The sequence below is a fragment of the Panthera tigris genome, chromosome E1, assembly GCF_018350195.1.
Source record: "Panthera tigris isolate Pti1 chromosome E1, P.tigris_Pti1_mat1.1, whole genome shotgun sequence".
NCBI classification, from domain to species: Eukaryota; Metazoa; Chordata; class Mammalia; order Carnivora; family Felidae; genus Panthera; species Panthera tigris.
In genome coordinates, this window is record NC_056673.1 from 56,379,353 (window position 1) to 56,396,573 (window position 17,221).

At 54.8% G+C, this 17,221-nt stretch overlaps 2 protein-coding genes across 11 annotated transcripts; one reads left to right on the plus strand and one right to left on the minus strand.

Annotated features, from left to right (window-relative positions):
* Positions 1-4,851: 4,851 nt before the first annotated feature.
* On the minus strand, positions 4,852-12,310 carry JMJD6 (jumonji domain containing 6, arginine demethylase and lysine hydroxylase). Of its 4 annotated transcripts, XM_042967802.1 has the most exons (7): positions 11,845-12,310; positions 10,929-11,317; positions 9,940-10,226; positions 8,690-8,825; positions 7,216-7,354; positions 6,251-6,378; positions 4,852-4,967 (listed from the first exon to the last, which is right to left on the minus strand). In XM_042967802.1, the coding sequence occupies exons 1-7, from the start codon at positions 11,971-11,973 to the stop codon at positions 4,931-4,933; spliced, it is 1,245 nt and encodes a 414-aa protein (XP_042823736.1). In that variant the 5' UTR covers positions 11,974-12,310; the 3' UTR covers positions 4,852-4,930. The 4 variants fall into 4 exon arrangements, with proteins under 4 accessions (XP_042823736.1, XP_042823737.1, XP_042823738.1 ...); XM_042967803.1 differs by lacking the exon at positions 4,852-4,967 and having other exon boundaries at positions 5,965-6,378; XM_042967804.1 differs by lacking the exons at positions 4,852-4,967; positions 6,251-6,378 and adding an exon at positions 8,123-8,216 and having other exon boundaries at positions 7,222-7,354.
* On the plus strand, positions 12,070-17,211 carry METTL23 (methyltransferase like 23). Of its 7 annotated transcripts, XM_042967809.1 has the most exons (6): positions 12,070-12,209; positions 12,434-12,756; positions 14,789-14,893; positions 16,141-16,378; positions 16,459-16,543; positions 16,819-17,211. In XM_042967809.1, exons 3-6 carry the CDS (start codon positions 14,810-14,812, stop codon positions 16,985-16,987), a joined length of 576 nt encoding a protein of 191 aa, XP_042823743.1. In that variant the 5' UTR covers positions 12,070-12,209; positions 12,434-12,756; positions 14,789-14,809; the 3' UTR covers positions 16,988-17,211. The 7 variants fall into 7 exon arrangements, 6 of the variants coding, with proteins under 6 accessions (XP_042823743.1, XP_042823744.1, XP_042823746.1 ...); XM_042967810.1 differs by lacking the exon at positions 12,434-12,756 and having other exon boundaries at positions 12,136-12,209; XM_042967812.1 differs by lacking the exon at positions 12,434-12,756 and having other exon boundaries at positions 12,145-12,209; positions 14,789-14,876.
* Positions 17,212-17,221: the final 10 nt, after the last annotated feature.

The following is a 17,221-nucleotide window of genomic DNA, read 5'->3' on the forward strand; positions in this document are numbered from 1 at the left end:
CGCGCCGCGGCCGCCGGAGTGCCAGCCCGCGGGGACCCCGAGGGAGCCGGCCGCGCCCCGCCCGCGCCCCGCCCCGGGGCGGAGCCCCCGCCGCGCCCCGCCTCCCCTCCCTCCCCCGGGGGTGGCTCCGATGCTGGGGGACCCGGGGCCTGACCCCTGGGGGCGGCGCTCCTGAGGCCGGACGAGTCCCAGCCCCGCCCCGGGCCCCTAAGCTTTGCGCTTAGATTTTTGTTTTGAAAACCGGCTCGCAACACTCATTCCACGGGCGCCCTCAGATTACCGTCGTTTTCGGCAGCATTTCCGCCCGGTACAGAAGGCCATCTCACAGCACTTTGGAACCGCCAGCGGAATGCCGAGGCCCGGTGAGGCCGGAAGGCTCGCCTAAACCGTGGCCCTGGACTGCCGGCAAGACGGTGCAAAGCGAAGGTCAACCCCGCTTTACTCCCGGCCACTCCCCGGACACGTCCACAGCGTTTTCAGAGGACACTGCCCGAGCCTGGCCGCTGGATGCCCCTTCTGGGCTGAGACCCAGCAGCCTTCCACACGGGCGTCCTTGTAACGTGGCTGCCCCCCAAAGGCGGTTTCTGGAACTCAGCTCCAGGTGCCTTGTGTCCACTCTGGTCCCCTACTGGCTCTTCCTCTTGGAGTAATTCTGGAAGGTAGCGAAGGTGGAATGAAGGGAAGTGTACTGGTTTTGTTCCTCCAGATCCTTCCAGGGCTCTGTTGCTGAACAGTGTGTGTTTGAGATGACTACGCTGTAACCCGAAACAGTATTTCTCCCCCGCTCCCAATAAACACAGGGCGGACGAAGTGTGTCAGGTACCAGCTGAAAAAACAGGGTGCCGGTTTTTGCTTTGGATACATTTACTGCTGTTTTGGAAAAATGACAGTGCCCGAGCTGACATCTGGTGGGAGCCAAGAAGCTAGAATGGAGTGTTGTTTAAATTTTTTTTTAATGTTTATTTATTTTTGAGAGAGAGACAGAGCGTGAGCAGGGGAGGGGCAGAGACAGAGGGAGATACAGAATTGGAAGTAGGCTCCCGGCTCCGGGCTGTCAGCACAGAGCCTGACGCGGGCCTGGAACCCACGGCTTGTGACATCATGACTTGAGCCGAGGTCCCTAACCAACCGAGCCACCCAGGCGCCCCTAGATGGAGTGCTGTTTAAATGGAAGATGCTAGCGTGTGCTCAGGCTTCCTCCTGGTCCAGTTATGACCAATGGGCAAAAGGCAAGCTTAATCCTGCCGCATCACATAATATGAAGGTACAAGCAAAAGGAATTTCAGTGGTGACCGATGAAAAACAGCCCGTAACTGCAAAATGTGGAGTGGGGCTTAGGTCTTAGCTACTGGCTTCTGACCACAAGGGGACTTATGGGCTAAGTGGGTCTTCTTCCTTGTCCCCTGTCCTCACTGTTTCAAAGCTGCTATGTAAGAGGGCCCGTTGTGCAAACTCGGTCACGTTCTGTATCAACTATCAGATGAATAACGGAAAGAAACAAGAACAGAACAATGCAAAAAACCCAACTCCAAATCAAGTTGCTTTATTTAAAATGATGAACAAGTTTCATCCAAGTGAAAGTTAAAAATACCAGTCAAATGGCAGAGCCACAGGCATTTGGTGGCGGAGCCCACGGCGAGATGAAAGCAGACGTAGGAGGCTGCTGGGTGCGTGTGACAGCTGCAGGAGGCACGAGGACTCAACTCGGCACATGGTCCCCGGCCTTCCGCACTGTCCGGTCACCCTGGAGACAGCCGGCCGGGCCAGTGCTCAGGGGACACGAGGAGTGTCACGTTTTTGAACTACCGATGAGAGCCACCACCTGAGGGGCCGGGGCACGAGGTTTGTCTAGTTTGGCTGTATAGAATGTGACATCATTGGAACATTGTGGCAGAAGGCGGGGAGGGGAGTGTGAGGAGGAACCAGACTCCGCGGGGAACCATCGACAGTACCAGCACACATGACAAACGACTTACTTGTGGAAACGCTACACAGGATTCGAGGAACCTACAGCTGCGCACTTACACGCCTACGTCCTTAGAAAGCACTTTTTACGACATTTACCGCAAAACTCCCGCTCTGTCCCACACGCTCATCTGAGGTCCTAAATCACATCCAGGCGGAACCTCTAATAAATTCACGAAGCAACTTATACCAGCAACTTTCTTGCTTACCCTTAGATATCTTTAGCTAATTTAGAAAGAGAAACCAAATACTAAGAACACGGCTATGATGTTAATTACGTTCTTTTATGAAGCGCTCATAAACTTGTATTTTGTAAAGTCTGAACTTGCTTTTCTGGCCGCGGAAACGGATATGCCAGACTCTACCTACCCCGACCAGCGACCCTTGGGAACCACGGCACACTCACTGTCCCTTAGCTCCACGAGAGGAGGGACCTGGACTCGTCACTGCTTCATCTCCAACACCTAGAACAGTGGCTGGCACTCAAACGCAGGCTGGGTGCTCGAATGACTAATCAATGGGCATCTGCGAGCCTGAGCCAAATGTGAACAACGTCCCTGTGTTTGGCGGCTCTCCCCTCAAAGGTGTCACCCTGAATATCCCAGCACTACTGACGACCCCAGAGGCACCTGTGTGCGGCCCTGGATACTCAGGCTGATGGTAGAACCCTTGGTGCTCACTCCCGAAGCCCCAGAGGCTCCCCCCCCCCCAGTGTCTTCATCCACCTGCTCCTATCAGACGTTACCGGTCCAAGAGCCCTCGTTCCAGGACCCAGCGCATTGGGTTTTAAGTTGAAGAATCCCTAGAAAATAGTTTCATGCGGATCCTTCTCTCACTACTATGCGGAGCAGCCCAGGCCACGCGGGCAGAAGGGTTGACGTCAGAACAGATGGCCCTGGTCCCCACTTTCCTGAGCACCCAGCCATCACTCCACTCCTTTCTCAGTTTCCGCACCCCATCCCTGCTTTCTTTCCATACTGGTGTGCTCAGCTGGCCCACGGTGACAGGAAAAGGGGAGGCGTGGGAGGTGCTGAATCCCGGCCTGGCTAAAACAAAGACTGTCCCATGGTCATTCATGGGCCAGCGACAGCCCAGTGGCAGCATGTAATCTGTGTGAGCCAGATGCTTTCAGGTGAAGGGACTGCGAGCCTGCCAGATGAGCTGGATCCCTTATTTCTGAGTATTGTTTGTCAAACAGGAATCACCCATCGCTGGAGCCTCTGGGGGGGGGGGGGGTGCTAATCTCTCCAATTTAAACTACCCTGTCGTCGCAGCCACTGCACGCCCCCTGGCGGCGAATAGCCTTTTGCTTTTGTTGGTTTTCCTTTAAACCAAGGCTTAGAGAGAAGTTGGTACGAATTTGAGAGGAAGGTGCGATCGCCCCGTAGCAATACTGGGGAGATGAAAAAATTATTTTGAAGATGGCAAGAAAATTTTAAAAAGGAGGAGGAACACCATTCAGGTATTAATACAAACAGGTTACAAGTTCCGTGTGTGACTTTACTCACACGCACACACAGCCTGGAGCCCGGGGCCGCCTGAGCCCCGTGGCCGGGCGGGGAAAGGAGGGCGGGTGACGGGCGCCAGCGCTGAGGAAGGTGGCAGACGTTCTCCATCCCATCCGGCCGCTTCTTTGGATTGGCATTTGAGGATGCAGAAAACACAAAATAGGGGCCCAACCTCCTAGAGTAAAGCCACTCGACCGACCTAGTGTCAAGAAATGACAACCACTCTGTTAAAAATGTAACCTCTGCACAGAAGAGACCTGGGTTCCCCAGATTAAATCCACGTGTCGGGAGGATCTGGGGGAGGCGACACCACACGATTCCAGGATGCGTGCACACACCTCGCGGCTCGCCCGGGAGACTACGGTGAGCGCTCGCTCCTCTGCCCTCCGGCTGCTCGTGCCCTGGCCCGCGTTCCCACCCAGAAGACGGCACGTCCCTGCCAAGCCCCCTTTTAAGTTTAGTTGAATTCAGGGACGGATTAAGGCAAGCAGAGAAGAATGAAGAGGGCAAGACGTGGAACCTGCTGGTCAATCCCCAAGCGTTCACGGCGGAGTCGTCTGGAAGCCCAGACAAGATCCCAAAGGCGAGAAGCACCGTATACGCCCTCGCTCCAGACGTGCAGCCCGAGGCGCCCAACTCGTGTCTGCCGGTCAAACGAACGGGGACACTCATCGCGACGTCTCTCGCGGAGCAGATCACGCGGCAGGAAAGACCAGGACACATCTGTCAGGTGGCAGCCCCGTTCCTCATTCACGTTCCGTGATGAGAATGCACTGAACACCTTTCCTCTCTGTCCCCAACCCAAACCCCGACGCGTCGTCCTTCCCCCCAGGACGCTCGGCACACACACACCGCCGGGACGCACGAGGCCCTCCGACGGTGGAGAGAAGGGAACGCGTCACAAGACAGTGCTCGCGGTGGTGAGCGGTGCCGCACGTGCCGGCTGGGTCACCGCCACGCGGCTTCGGACAAAGGGTGACACGGGGAGGTGGCGCACACGCGGCACTTCGTACGCGTAACCGGCTCGCACGCAAATCCGAGTCCGCTCGCCCCTCAGGGCCCGCTGGTGGGCAGCCGGCTCTCGGACGGCAGAGGTTCCGCACCAACGGTCGGTGAGGAGTCAGATGCAGCCGGCCGCTCCCGGGATGGCGGCCCTCCGGCCTCGGGGCGGAGCAGCGTGGTTCAGAGACAGCACAGGCCTTGTCACCCAGGGGCCCACGGGCCTGCAGCCTTTCGGGGTTTCACTGAGGGTCGTGAGCTTTTAAACTTCTTGGCCATCTATTCTTAGGAAGCAGTGAAAACAGCATTTGACCGAAGACAGAAGCCTGGACCAGAGAAGGATGATCCAAATTCAAAGAAGACAGAGGAGAAGGAGGGAGCAGAAGACGTGAAAACTGAGTCAGGTGGCCGCCAACCACGTACGCAGGAACCACCTCAGGGACAGTCTCTCTCTTTGCTCAGGGGTGAGCCCGGCCTCCACAAGTGTCCCTAATCCTGCCAAGGAAAGTACAACTGCCTGTAATCAGCATGTAGACGGCACAGCGGGTGCAAAGCTGGAAGGAAACGTTAAAGCCGAACCCCAGGACCCCACGTGGCATTAAGGGCAGGGCTGTCCCTACGACCTTCCCTTCCAAGTTACAAAGTCACACATGGCGGGCAGGTAGGAGTGAGTCCGCGACAACACAGACGCCTTAAAAAGGCAAGAAGTGAAATCTAAGAGCGGCCTGAAGAGGGCAACTGGGTTGAGGAATGCACGTTCTAGTCCCACAAGTTCAGGTGAACAGGACACCTGAACTTCTCGTGGGATTCCAGTGTGACTGCAGAGGACGAGGGAAACAGACAGAAAGGAACACGGGTCCTAAACTTTCCTAACACACCGAAGACAACACTCTGCTCAGAGATACAAAGGACGCGACAGGGACGTCGTCCGCGGCACTGCCGGGGCCTCAGACACTTAAAAAGTCGCGGGAGCTTCAGTATCTGACTACCTTCCCGAAACGTCTCCCCGTCTCCCCGTTGCAGACGCGCTGCAACTCGCTCCGTGGCAAGGGGCTCTGGGATCCGGGCCCCGGGGCGCACGGCAGCCACCAACCCCCCTCCCCGTAAGCCCGTCAGGTGCCCAGCACAGGGCCACTACCGGCAGAAATGACCTTAGTGACTTTAAGCGTTCGCTTATCGAGATCCACTCTGGTTTGAACGAGCGTGGGAGACGGGCCAGAGACCTCACAAAACACCCGAGTTCTGCGCCGCCATCTCCCTCGGTGTGAGCGCCCAAAGGGACGACGGCAGTGGGGGACAACGCCAGGAGGCCACACCTCAGGCCCTCAGGAGGCACGGGGAACTTCTCCCGCGCTGCCGCCCGTACAGCTGTAACCATCGCCTCCCCGCCGAGCGCGCACGCCAGCGGAGTCCCTGCTGTCCCCCAAGGCCGCAAGAATAACAAGGGGGGGGGGGGTTCTGGTATTCTCGAGGGGAACAAATGGCAAGGATAGAAAACGGATTTAATTTTTATTAAATAACATTAAGGGTGTCCTTGGCACCATCCGCACAGATTCTTGCCTTTCCGCGTAAAAGAAGCCACGTTAACCTGCACCGGTAGCGGTGAAAAAAGCCACTGCAGCAAAGGCCGAGCGAACGGACTCGTGTTCCGAGAGCGCCCTCATTCTCTGCCTTTGTCCGGCCTCCCCTTGACCGCGGACCCGAAAGGCTGACCTCCCCAGGGCCCCGCCCCTCGTGGCCACGTCCCTCCTCCGCAGTCGGCGGCCGTGCGTGGTCACCTGGAGGAGCTGCGCTCTTTGCTCACACAGTCGTCCTGGGAGGTGGTGTCCCCGTTTCCCATCATGCTGCACGTCCTCCGCTTCTTCCTGCGGTGCGTCGTCCCGTCCCCTTCAGACCCGGACTCACACTGGACACGGAAGGAGAAAAGCAGGAATTCGACCGGATGCAACCCGGTCTGTCAACCAACCTCCGCCCTCCAGAAACGGCACAAATGTCCGGGTTCTCCCAGAAGCGAAGCAGCCGCTTCTGCCGGCTCCGCAACACGGCCCGCTCCCCAGCCCCGGAAACGCCGCGGCTGCCCCCAGACGCCGGGGGGCCCGCCAGCGTTCTCTGATGGGGGGGCTTACGGGTTTAGAATCGAGACGCGGCTCTAAGGACGGTCTACAGCCGGCGCTCTGACGCCGTATTATGCGATCCCGCTGCGCGGACACAGACCCCGAGGCGGGAGAGAGGGGACATAGGGCCCTTCACAGTCTCGCTCCCCCGCCCCCTGGGGAACACCGAATCGACAGATTCTGCGAAGCGGCAGGACGGCAATTTCACCCGCTGAGGGCACAGGTCCCTCTTCCCCGGTATCCCGTTAGCTTTTAACAAGCCGCTGAGCTTGCGCGGATCCCAGGCTCACGGGTTACATCCGCAGGGAAAATTCTCAGCACGGGCTTTGAGCTCGCGCGGCTCTGCGTCCGAACGCCCACGCTGCCGTTTGCTAGCCGTGTGATCCTGGGCCGCTCACTTAGCCAGATCCCCCAACGCTCCTTTCGCCTCCCAAAGTTCTTGCGATGACCCCCCACGCACGCGCGAGGCTACAAACTGGGCGGAATTCACCACACAGCAGGGAGGGTGGCAGCCGGAGCTCTTGGCGGAATCGGCGCTCTCTCCCTCCGGGCCAGGAGGAGGGAAGGCTGCCGCCGAGTCCCCCTGCCAGTGACCTCCCGGGAGGCCTGGGGAGGGAGCAGGGCCTCACCTCCGAGTCCGAGTCGGACGAGCTGGAGCTGGAGGAACTGGAGGAGTCACTGGAGCTGTCGGATGCGATCCCCGTGGACTCCTGAAGGTCAACCGAGTCGGCCAGGACCGCCAACTCGGGGTGCTCTTGCTTCAAGATCCTGAGAGACAAGAAACGTCGTTCCCAGCGCTGGGACCGGCGAGCACACCGAGCACATTTAACCCCGAACCCGGAGCTGAGGCCTGCCTCTCTCGGGAGCGCCCGGGAGTGCCGGACGGGGACGCGGTGAGGACACACGCACCCGCAGGCCGGGAGCAGAAGCCCCCGCGTGCCTGCCGCCCAGGCTCTCCGGAAAGGCGAACTGGCTGCTCGCGGCTCACTCTGACCTTCGCGAAGGAGCCGGCCGTAGTGCCAACGTGTGAGGCACAGATGCCCTGAGTCAGGCTGCGCTTTCGTCCACCTGGGAGAAAAAGTCTCTCTTCCTTGTGTTTTTTTTCTGTTTGTTTCCTCCTGAACCTTCCCTAGTGGATTTTCTAAACCCTTCCTTTCCACAACACAGCGTTTAGTGACTGCAGTCGGGCTCGGTTAAGTTCCCTTCGTAAGCGGAGAAACAATCAGATTTGTAAGAAATAAGAAGCGTCGAGTAACAGAGAGGGTTCCCCTCGCTCGAAGATAAACCTGAACCGGACTTTCAGAGGCGGGAACCCTCCCCTCAGGGACCTAATCTGGCGTCCGCACTAACCAGGGACAAAGCACCTGCTGTGCGGTTAAGGCCTTTAGAACGACCGAGTCACGGCATACAGCGGCCGGTGGGACAAAGTAAGTGGGCCGCAGGTGCCCGAGGGTCCGGGGAGAACAAAGCCACCACCCTTGCTGGCCCTCTCAGCAGGGAAGCTGAGCACTGACCAAGCCAGGATCCCTCTCTTACCCCGAGAGCTGGTCCCTCCAGGTCAGGGTTGGGACACAGTGGCACGGGGTGGCTGGGGGTGGCTTGCACTGCCGCTGCCCGTGCTGTATCTGTTCTGTGGATAAACAGAGGAGCTAAGTCTCCAGGGCAGTCACCTCGCTCACAAGAACTGAAGGTAGTAAGTTCAAAGGGGCATAATGCTTCTGAGTAAGAAAAAGAAAGAACCAAAATAAAACCCGAACAACATGGCTTCCTTTGCTAAGTGCTAGCCTTGGGGGGGGGGGGGGGGGGGACAAAAATCGAAAACAAAACAAAACAGAAAACAAAAGAAACACCCCAATCATGGCCATGTTTTGACGGACTGACTTTGATCAAACATGCAGAGTCTTACCCTGTCGCCTCGAGGCTGGCAAGCATCCTGAGAACTAGCCCTGACCTTGGACCCCCTGGCCTCTGCCCATGAGGTTTTGCAGCCCCAGCTCTCCCAGGCCTCAGACCAGCACACGTTACTGCAGCGGTGGACTTTTTTTACTTCGCCTCTGGGGTCGGAGTTGGAACAAAGCAAAAGAAGAAGGAAACGTCTCTCACCTATACCATTTCCGCGATAACTTTGGTCTTCCTCTTACCGTCTTGTGCCATACGACAGGGAAGTTGGTGCTGCTGGCAAAATTCTGGGTGATGGCAATGGTGGTGTCAAGATTAAGGACGACGTGCCACCAGCCTCCTGAAATCCAACAAATAAGCAGTTAAACAGGGCTGGGTTCCGTACAAAATCACGAACGACAAAAACCCTGCCAACGGCAGGTTCCAATCTACGGGGAGGGACTCAGGGACAGAAGACCCAGAGTGGTAAATGCTTCTCCTGATCCAGGAATCACAACTAATCCGTGCAAACTTCTCCTGGAGCACAGACTGTGCCTGCTCATTTCCAGACTGTCCGTGGCTGCTTTCCTGCTCCAAGGGCAGAATTAAGCAGTTGGAGTAAACACTGTCTGCCCCCCAACCCCTGTGCTTAAAATATTTACTCTCTGCCCTTTACAGAAAAAGCGTGTGGACCCCTGCTGATCCAAAACTGTGATCAAAACTATAAAAGCAGTAACTTCTTCAGTTTCTATCTCAACACCTATTCAGACCTGTCTTAAATTTATTTTTTAATGTTTTTTTTTTTGGCAGAGAGAGACAGAGCATGAGCGGGGGAGGGGCAGAGAGAGAGGGAGACACAGAATCCAAAGCAGGCTCCAGGCTCTGAGCTGTCAGCACAGAGCCCGACGCGGAGCTCGAACCCACGAACTGTGAGGTCATGACCTGAGCCAAAGTCAGACGCTCAACCGACTGAACAACCCAGGCACCCCATAAGACCTATCTTAAATATTAAACACCCTTGCCCTCGACACTTAACCTATCATAACAAAATGTCGTTTTTTTGTTTTTTTCCGAAGTGTAGTTTTCAGGTATGGGACTTCCTGCATCTTGGCCCCAAGCTCCTATTTCCTGACTCAACCCAGCCAGTGCTACACTGTATTAAAAACCCAATTTGCAGAAATACACACAAGTCACAAAGACACTAGGGAACTACCAGGGACAGAGATGGACACACTCTTTACATACAGGAAATTTCCCGACAGCCACTATAGATTCAGGTTACAAGAAATGTGGACAGCAGCCCCCTAAGTGCTTGATGGCACAGCGACAGACCTCACTGTCTGAGGCGGGCCCCAGTCCGTTCATTTAGAGTCAGCATGCAGGGGGATCTCTTTGACTCCTTCTGCATTTACTTCTGCTCCGAAATGACAAATAAAACAAACCAAACAATGTGCTTTCTCTCAGTTCCTCTATACCTGGTACGAAGACAGTCTCTCCTGGTTTTTGTAAGATCTCCAGGGGTTTGAATTCGGGCGGCCAGGTGGGAAGCTGCGTCCGGGGATGGATGATACTAAACCAGGTAATGGCCTCGTCTTGCTGGTTCCCTCCTTCTTCACGGGTCACCTTGATGAGTTCCCTGGGCGTGCTGGTAGGAAACAGGCACCAGCGCTTGTGGCCCTGAACTAAGGCGTTCCAGGCACTGGTTCCCAGAGGGTCGATGTGAATTCCGGTTCCAGAGCGTGGCGGCCCCATCACAAACCACCTGAAGGACAGAAACGTCCAAGATGTGAAGGATAAACTGACTCTGCGCACACATGCTACAAAACCGTGAGTTCTTGGTCTCGTAAAACACGTTACGTGACCTCTATTTCAGAGATCACGCAGACCCTGCCACGAGGGAACGCTGAACGAATCGTGCCTGGAGTGCTCCATAACAGAAAAAATAAAAATCACTGACGTGGCTTACTACTGGGCTTTAACTATTAAAACTTTCCTTGGGGCGCCTGGGTGGCTCAGTCGGTTAAGCATCCGACTTCGGCTCAGGTCATGATCTCACGGTTTGTGGATTTAAGTCCCTGAACTGACAGCTCGGAGCCTGGAGACTGCAAGGGAGTCTGTCTCTCCAGCTCTCTGCCCCTCCCCTGCTCACTCTCTGTGTCAGAAATAAAGAAACGTTAAAAAAAAAAAAAAATTAGAAGCCACCCTTAAAGATCAGTGGTTCAACTCGGCTTGAATGTTCGAGTCACCTGGGGAGCCTTCTGAAATCTCGATGCCTAGGTGGCAACCCAAACCAATGAACCCTGTCTGTGGCGGCAGGGCCTGGTCAGGCAGCAGTAACCCCCTAAGTTCCATGTGCAGCCAAGGAGAACCACTCAGTGTTCTGGGAAAAGGTTGGCGGACCGCGCTCAGGTGACACATCCTGTCGTACAGAAGAGCCTAAGGGCTTCACCCCCAAGTACTTTACCTGTAAGGGGGCCTGCGTTTCTCCCCGGCATACTGGAAAAGGTCATCAGTGAAAAACTTGGGCACCTTGTAGTCTTCCAGAAGTTTCCTTCTTTTGGGGTGTTCACCATAGCTGCTGTCAAAGATGTAAAGGGGGCTGTCATCTCGAGTGCTCTCCATGTACTCGATGTAGTATTTCATCTTCATCTTCACGGAGTAACCGTCGTTATCCTCACCGCACTTGAACTTCTGGTTCCGGTATTTCCTTTTGAGGCGCTCCAGGGTCCATTTCTCCTGAGCAGACCAGCCCTCTTGGGCATTGAGCAGAACCACGGGTTTGTAAGGTCTTTCGTAGCGCTCGACAAATTCTTCCACGGACAGCTGTAACGCGTCTGCCCTTTCCACGTTATCCTGGGGGAATCAGAAAAGGCCGATCCAGTTAGGAAAAGACAAAAGCAACAAAACAAAAAGTCCAGCGGTAGCAGACGCCGTCCCCCAGGTCCGGTTAGCTATGACATACCTAAGAAGCCAGATTCTTGTTCCGGCTTATCTTGCGGGGGGTGGGACGGAGGAGAAGGGATAAGGACCTGCGTGCGGACTGACACGTCGCACCCAGCGCCGCCCCACCAGGGGAAGGGGGCTACGCAGCTCCCACTCGTGGGCCTTGACAGCCAGGTCCCAGAGGGCGCCGCCGCCCAAAGGGGTCTAGGGGCGACAGCTCTTGTTGAGGGCGCCAAAGGCATCAGCCTCCAGCTGCCCCGGGACAGGCGGCGGCCACGGCGCGGGCGGAAGGAGGTCGGCCCTGGAATCCGGCCCCCGATGACCCCGACCTCCGCGGGGTGCGGGTGAGCCCATCGGAACTCGGGGGAGACGCGCCCGGAGGGGTCCGCGGCCGCCCGGAGACGCCCGTGCCCGGCCCGCGACCCCGACCCGCTCACCGCCACGGCCGCCGGGTTCAGCGAGAAGCTCTCGTAGTAGTTGTGACGGGTCCAGTCCAGCGAGTCCTTGAGCTCCGGCCGCGCACTCCGCTTGGCCTCGCGGATCCGCTTCTTGCTCTTGTGGTTCATCTTGCGCGGGTCACCAGCTGCTCCCGCGACCACCTCGGCGCAGCTCGCTTTCTGCTTCCAACGCGCCCCCTCCCCGGCCCGGGCGGCGGCGACGGCGGCGGCGGCGGCACCGAAACGCCCTTCGCTCTGGCCCGGCGCCTTTAAAGTCGCCTTCCAGAAGATTCACTCCGCAACCACCTCCCGGGCCTCGGGTTGGGCACGCGGCTGCCGTCTTCCCCGCCCCCGGGCCTCTCGCGGTGAGCCATTGGCTCGGGCGCCTCCGGGGTCCGCCCTCACACTCCCCGGCTCGCCGCCATGTTGGGAAGGTCAGGCCGATGGAGGCGCCTCCTCACTGCGGTCCCGCCTCTCCCGCGCCCGCTTCCGCTGTGTACGTCACTTCCGGAAGCGAGCGCTCACTCCGCCGCCCGTTTCCGGCGTGCGAGCAGCCGAGGCCACCTGTCTTTCCTGTCTTCCCTGCCAGGTCTTTGGTCTCTTGCCGCACGGCCACATCGTCCCCCGAGGGGTGTGTTCCCCGCCCTTGCTGTCCCGTTGCGGCGACCCGACGGGGCCCGCGAAGGGCCACGTGGCGCCGGTGAGGCGGCTCCAGCCGGCCCCGGGGTCCCCCGCGTGCGCAGCCTGGCAACCTGGCGCCCTCCGCTGCTCGCGGCCCGCCGGGGGGCCACCGACTCCCCCACGGGCGAGCGTGGCCTTCGAGGGCATGTGGTTCGGGCCCAGCGCTTTCGGTTCTCAGAGGAGCCGGGCCTGGGGGCTGAGGGGACGGTGCTGGAGGTCAGCGTCCCGCAGGTGCGTGCAGCGGCACCCGCCGGGGGGCGCCTCCGGCCCCTTGCGGTGGCGCCCGGGGCAGGAGCTGTTCTCAGCGGCCTGGGGGGGTGGGGGGGTGGGCAGGGGGGGTGTTGGGAGGGGGTGGGGGACGGGCTCTGGCGGCTACCCTGCCTGAGGAAGGGCTTCCGAGCGGGAAGGATCGCGGTGGGAAGCCCTCTGACAGTCTTGAAGTAAGAAACTTGGGGGTCCTGCCAGGAAGAGAGCCCTCCGCATCAAATATTTCCTGCCCGAAAAGTGACATTTTGGACACCGACCACTTCCTTTGACCTAGTAGAAGGGCTTCTTAATTCAGCTTTATCTAGGATCGGGAATTCTACCCTCACTATCCGAATAAAGTTCCGTGGGTTGGCACCCGTTCCTTCCGGTTTACAGCTGCCCCAAACTCTCAGTAATAATAGTAATACTTTATGCGTCCGGTTTTTCGAAGCATTTTTGACGTGGCCGTGTTTAGATTTTAACAGCAGTGTGTGAGGTAGGTATTAGCAAAACAATTCAAAGGGGCGTCCGACTCTTGATTTGGGCTCGGGTCGTCAGCTCAGAGCCTGCTTGGGGTTCTCTCTCCCGCTCTCTGCTCCTCCCCCACTCACACTTGCCGTCTCTCTGTTTCAAAATAAATAAATATTTTAAAGATGATAAATGGCTAAGAGGAGGTAAAGCCTCGAGTGAAACCGTTTCTAATAGTTTTTAAATGCCTTCCCGTTGAAATACCCACTTGATTTCTTCCCGCATTTAGGAGGTGAAGATACTCCGTGTGAGAAGAAAGACCTCTTTACACCCAAATCGGCAAACTCAACTGCTGTGATCAGAAACCCTTTAATGTATCTTGGGTGAAATCTACCAGGGCAGGCATTTTATTCACCATGCACTCCCTACACTTAAGAACCAGTGCCTAGCATATTTTAGGCACTAAAATTTTGGAGAGTGAATTGAATGATTTGAGTTCAAACTTCCAGTTCCTTCACCTTTGGTACTTTGAAAACTTGAGCGCCCTTTCCAACCACTAGCAGCACCCTTTGCTCTAGAAAACAGACTTGCGGTTTTGCAGTCTTTTAATAACCGCTCAAGGTGTGCGCTCATTTTGTGCCTGGTGCTGTACTAAGTTTGCGTCGAATCTTCCACCATCAATCACCCTATGGGATAGTGTTTTGCGGTGGCGGAAACTGAAGCACGGACAGGCTGAATGGCAGGTGAGGTCCCACAGGTAGTCAGTTACATATCTGGAGTTTGAACTCAGGCAGGCTCGTTCCAAAGGCGTGAGCCGTTTAATTTGCCTCTCTCGCAATTCTGTGTCTTTGCAAAGGCTCTGTATGCTGCCTGCCTTCCTAACTCCAGAACTGAGCTGCACTCAAACCTCTTCTGGAATGTCTCCCTAGCCTGTTTCCCAGGACCATACCAAATTGTGCCTGTGATTATAATCCTCGGATACATTCTTACTGCACTTACAGTAAAAGCTAAACTTCCTGTGGCCCAGAAGACCACACAGGTCTGGTCCCTGCCTTCCCTCTGACCTCTGCTTGTACTACCACAACCCTGCCTCCAGCCCCCATGCGCTTGCTGTGGGTGCTGTCTGAATCGTTCTCCCAATCTAGGACAGCCACCTTGTGATCACTGTCCCCCCCCCCCATTGTTCCCTGCCCCCACCACTCCCATCACCCGGTTTTGTTGTGTTAGCATCCACACCAGCCAAAAACATATTCGCTTACTTGTGGCTTGTCTCTTCCTAGTAGGGTATGTACATGTGTATTCCATGAGCTTTACATCCATAGCCCACTAAATCACCCCCAGTCCCTGAAATAAATGCTTGTTGAGTGAAAGAGAGTGGCTGTCCTGTGGTATTGCAGTGTTCTATGCCCCATAGGATGTGAACTTTACAGCAGGGAATCGTCGTTTTTGTAATAGATGCCAGTGTCAGGCACTCAGTAATTGCTGTAAAAATAAATATTCCAACTTCCAGCAGATGAGTTATTTTTGGCTTACAAAAAATTCTTTTCAGGTCCTGCACCTCCAGTACGGAATGTATGTGTGGCCCTGTGCGGTGGTCCTGGCTCAGTACCTGTGGTTTCACAGAAGATCTCTGCCAGGCAAGGCTGTCTTAGAGGTACCAGTGCCCCTGAGGTTTCCAAGAATCCTATGTTCAGATCTAAGTCTATGTGCTGGTTACTGGCTTTTGTTTAATATTTTAAAATCGGATGACTTGGCCCGCTTGTAAGTTCTATGAGCTAAGAACGCTTTTTACATTTTAAGTTGTGTAAAAAAAGAACGTATACCAGAGACCACAGGAGACCCACCAAGACTAAAATACTTATCATCTGGCCCATTACAGTTTGCCGACCCTTACTCTAAGTGAAGCCCATTGATTGACTAATTTCAGTTCTAGAATCTTGGTATGGAAGCAATCCCTAAGGCCCTCTTTCCAGGGTGTCCCAACTGGGTCATTTGGGGTCTACTGTGACATGCGCAGTTTCTCAAAAAACGGCCCTTTCCATTTTTGGAAATCTTGAGTGTCCTCTACTTTTCCTTATCACTCCACTTGAGACCACTGACGGCTTAGAGAAAAAAACTTTTGTCAAGTTTGCAGATGGTACAATGCTTAAACCCTAAGGCTGAAGACAAATCCAAAACTTGTCACCCCTCTGAACTTTTGCAGAACCACGTAAATGAATGGCGTGAAGGCACTTGGCATGCTGTATCTGGCAATTTGTAGACATTCGGATTGAGAATCTCCCCACCTGGCCTTAAAACTGGAAAATGGGGAACTTGTGCTTCAACCAAATAGACACTAAAGGCATTCTAGTTATTCCTTAGTATGCTTAAGACTTCAGCACTTTGAAGTCCCAACTGGAAAATCCCCTTTAGTATGAACCCTGTTGAAGATCGGTCAGGCTAGAGCCACATAAAAGAGGTTACAATTGGTAGTAACAGCCAAAATGGCTGTATGCATGGAAGTCACCCATCAAGCTTCTGGAGACCCAGTGTCCCATATAATTAGGAGCTCTTTTATGGACTGTGAGAGAACTAAATGCTGCTAGTGTCCAAACTGCCTGGGGCATATTCAGCAATAAACTGCCAGAGATGCCCATGGGAATTTGGAAGCAATATTGTCAGTTGCAGAATTTAGGGCCCCGTATGGGAGTTAACCTTTCGATCCAATTAAGAGACACCACTTGATTTCTACAAACCCAAAAACCTAAGCTTCACATACAAAGGCAATGTCTATGGCACACTGTGCATACATGAGCTCAAGAATATACTGAACTCCCTGACCCTGTACTCAGGGAAACTAAAACCCCAAATTCCCTGCGATGCTAAGGAAAACTTTGAAATGCGATCTTTTATATTCATCAGATTGGGGCCGGAGTGAGCCTTCCAGGAATCGTGGCTGCAAAATGTGGCGCCGAGGTAATACTGTCTGACAGTTCGGAGCTGCCTCACTGCCTAGAAATATGCCGTCAGAGCCGGGAAATGAACAACCTGCCACAGGTGCGTGTCGTAGGACTAACGTGGGGCCACGTATGTCCCAATCTCCTGGCTCTGCCACCACAAGACATCATTCTTGCATCTGATGTGTTCTTTGAACCAGAAGGTAAACGTGTTTTTGCTCTTCAGTCATAAATTTGGCCGAAGGTGATTTAAGTTCTTTTAAGGAAAGTCCTTTCTTCCCAGACTTTGAAGACATCTTAACTACAGTATACTTTTTGATGCAAAAGAACCCCAAGGTCCAACTGTGGTCTACTTACCAGGTAAGAAGGTAAGCCTGCGTAATCCTGGCTTTACTCTAAATTGTACTCTGGGTTAAAGATTGAATTGGATTCCCCGTGCGGGTCACGATCTCCCGGGGCCCATGAGATCGAGCCCCACGTTCAGGTCCTGCTTGGATTCGCTCTCCCTCTGCCCCTCCCCTGCTCATACTCTGTGTCTCAAACAAACAAAAACCTTAAAAAAAAAAAAAAAAAAATATATATATATATCTGAAGCACAACAGGAAAAGCAGAATTTCCAAAAAACAATTTATTTCTTTTTCAGTGCTGACTGGTCACTTGAAGCTTTGCTCTACAAGTGGGATATGAAATGTGTCCACATTCCTCTGGAGTCTTTTGGTGCAGACAAGGAAGATATAGCAGAATCTGCCCTCCCAGGAAGACATACTGTTGAAATGCTGGTCATCTCCTTTGCAAAAAAGGACAGTCTCTGAATCATACCTACATACAGGCTGTTCTGGGGCAATGTCAACACTGATTTGCAACCTATCGTGCCAATTAGAACTCAGACCATTTTAGCTTCTTGGGAGTGAGTACAAGCACTGGCTTTGAAGATGGTCAGATCTGTCGGCCTGAAAAGATTTGTGGTGGGTCACCTGGACAACACTCGGGGGTTACAAAGCCATGAAAACAAAAATAAACACACCTGTAAGAAAAAGGACTTGGAC

Bases quoted from the DNA above. Each gene is read 5' to 3' on its own strand.
- JMJD6 (XM_042967802.1), bottom strand. From the start codon at position 11,973: ATGAACCACAAGAGCAAGAAGCGGATCCGCGAGGCCAAGCGGAGTGCG. The intron at 7,355-8,689 runs GTGAGAGACGTT...CTTGTCTCTCAG, and splicing joins TTATCGCGGAAATGGTATAG to GATCTTGAAGCAAGAGCACC. The intron at 4,968-6,250 runs GTGACCACGCAC...TTTCCTTGGCAG, and splicing joins AAAGAGCGCAGCTCCTCCAG to GATTAGGGACACTTGTGGAG.
- METTL23 (XM_042967807.1), top strand. From the start codon at position 12,268: ATGTTGGGAAGGTCAGGCCGATGGAGGCGCCTCCTCACTGCGGTCCCG. The intron at 12,757-14,788 runs GTGCGTGCAGCG...AATTCTTTTCAG, and splicing joins TGGAGGTCAGCGTCCCGCAG to GTCCTGCACCTCCAGTACGG. The intron at 16,379-16,458 runs GTAAACGTGTTT...CTTTCTTCCCAG, and splicing joins TGTGTTCTTTGAACCAGAAG to ACTTTGAAGACATCTTAACT.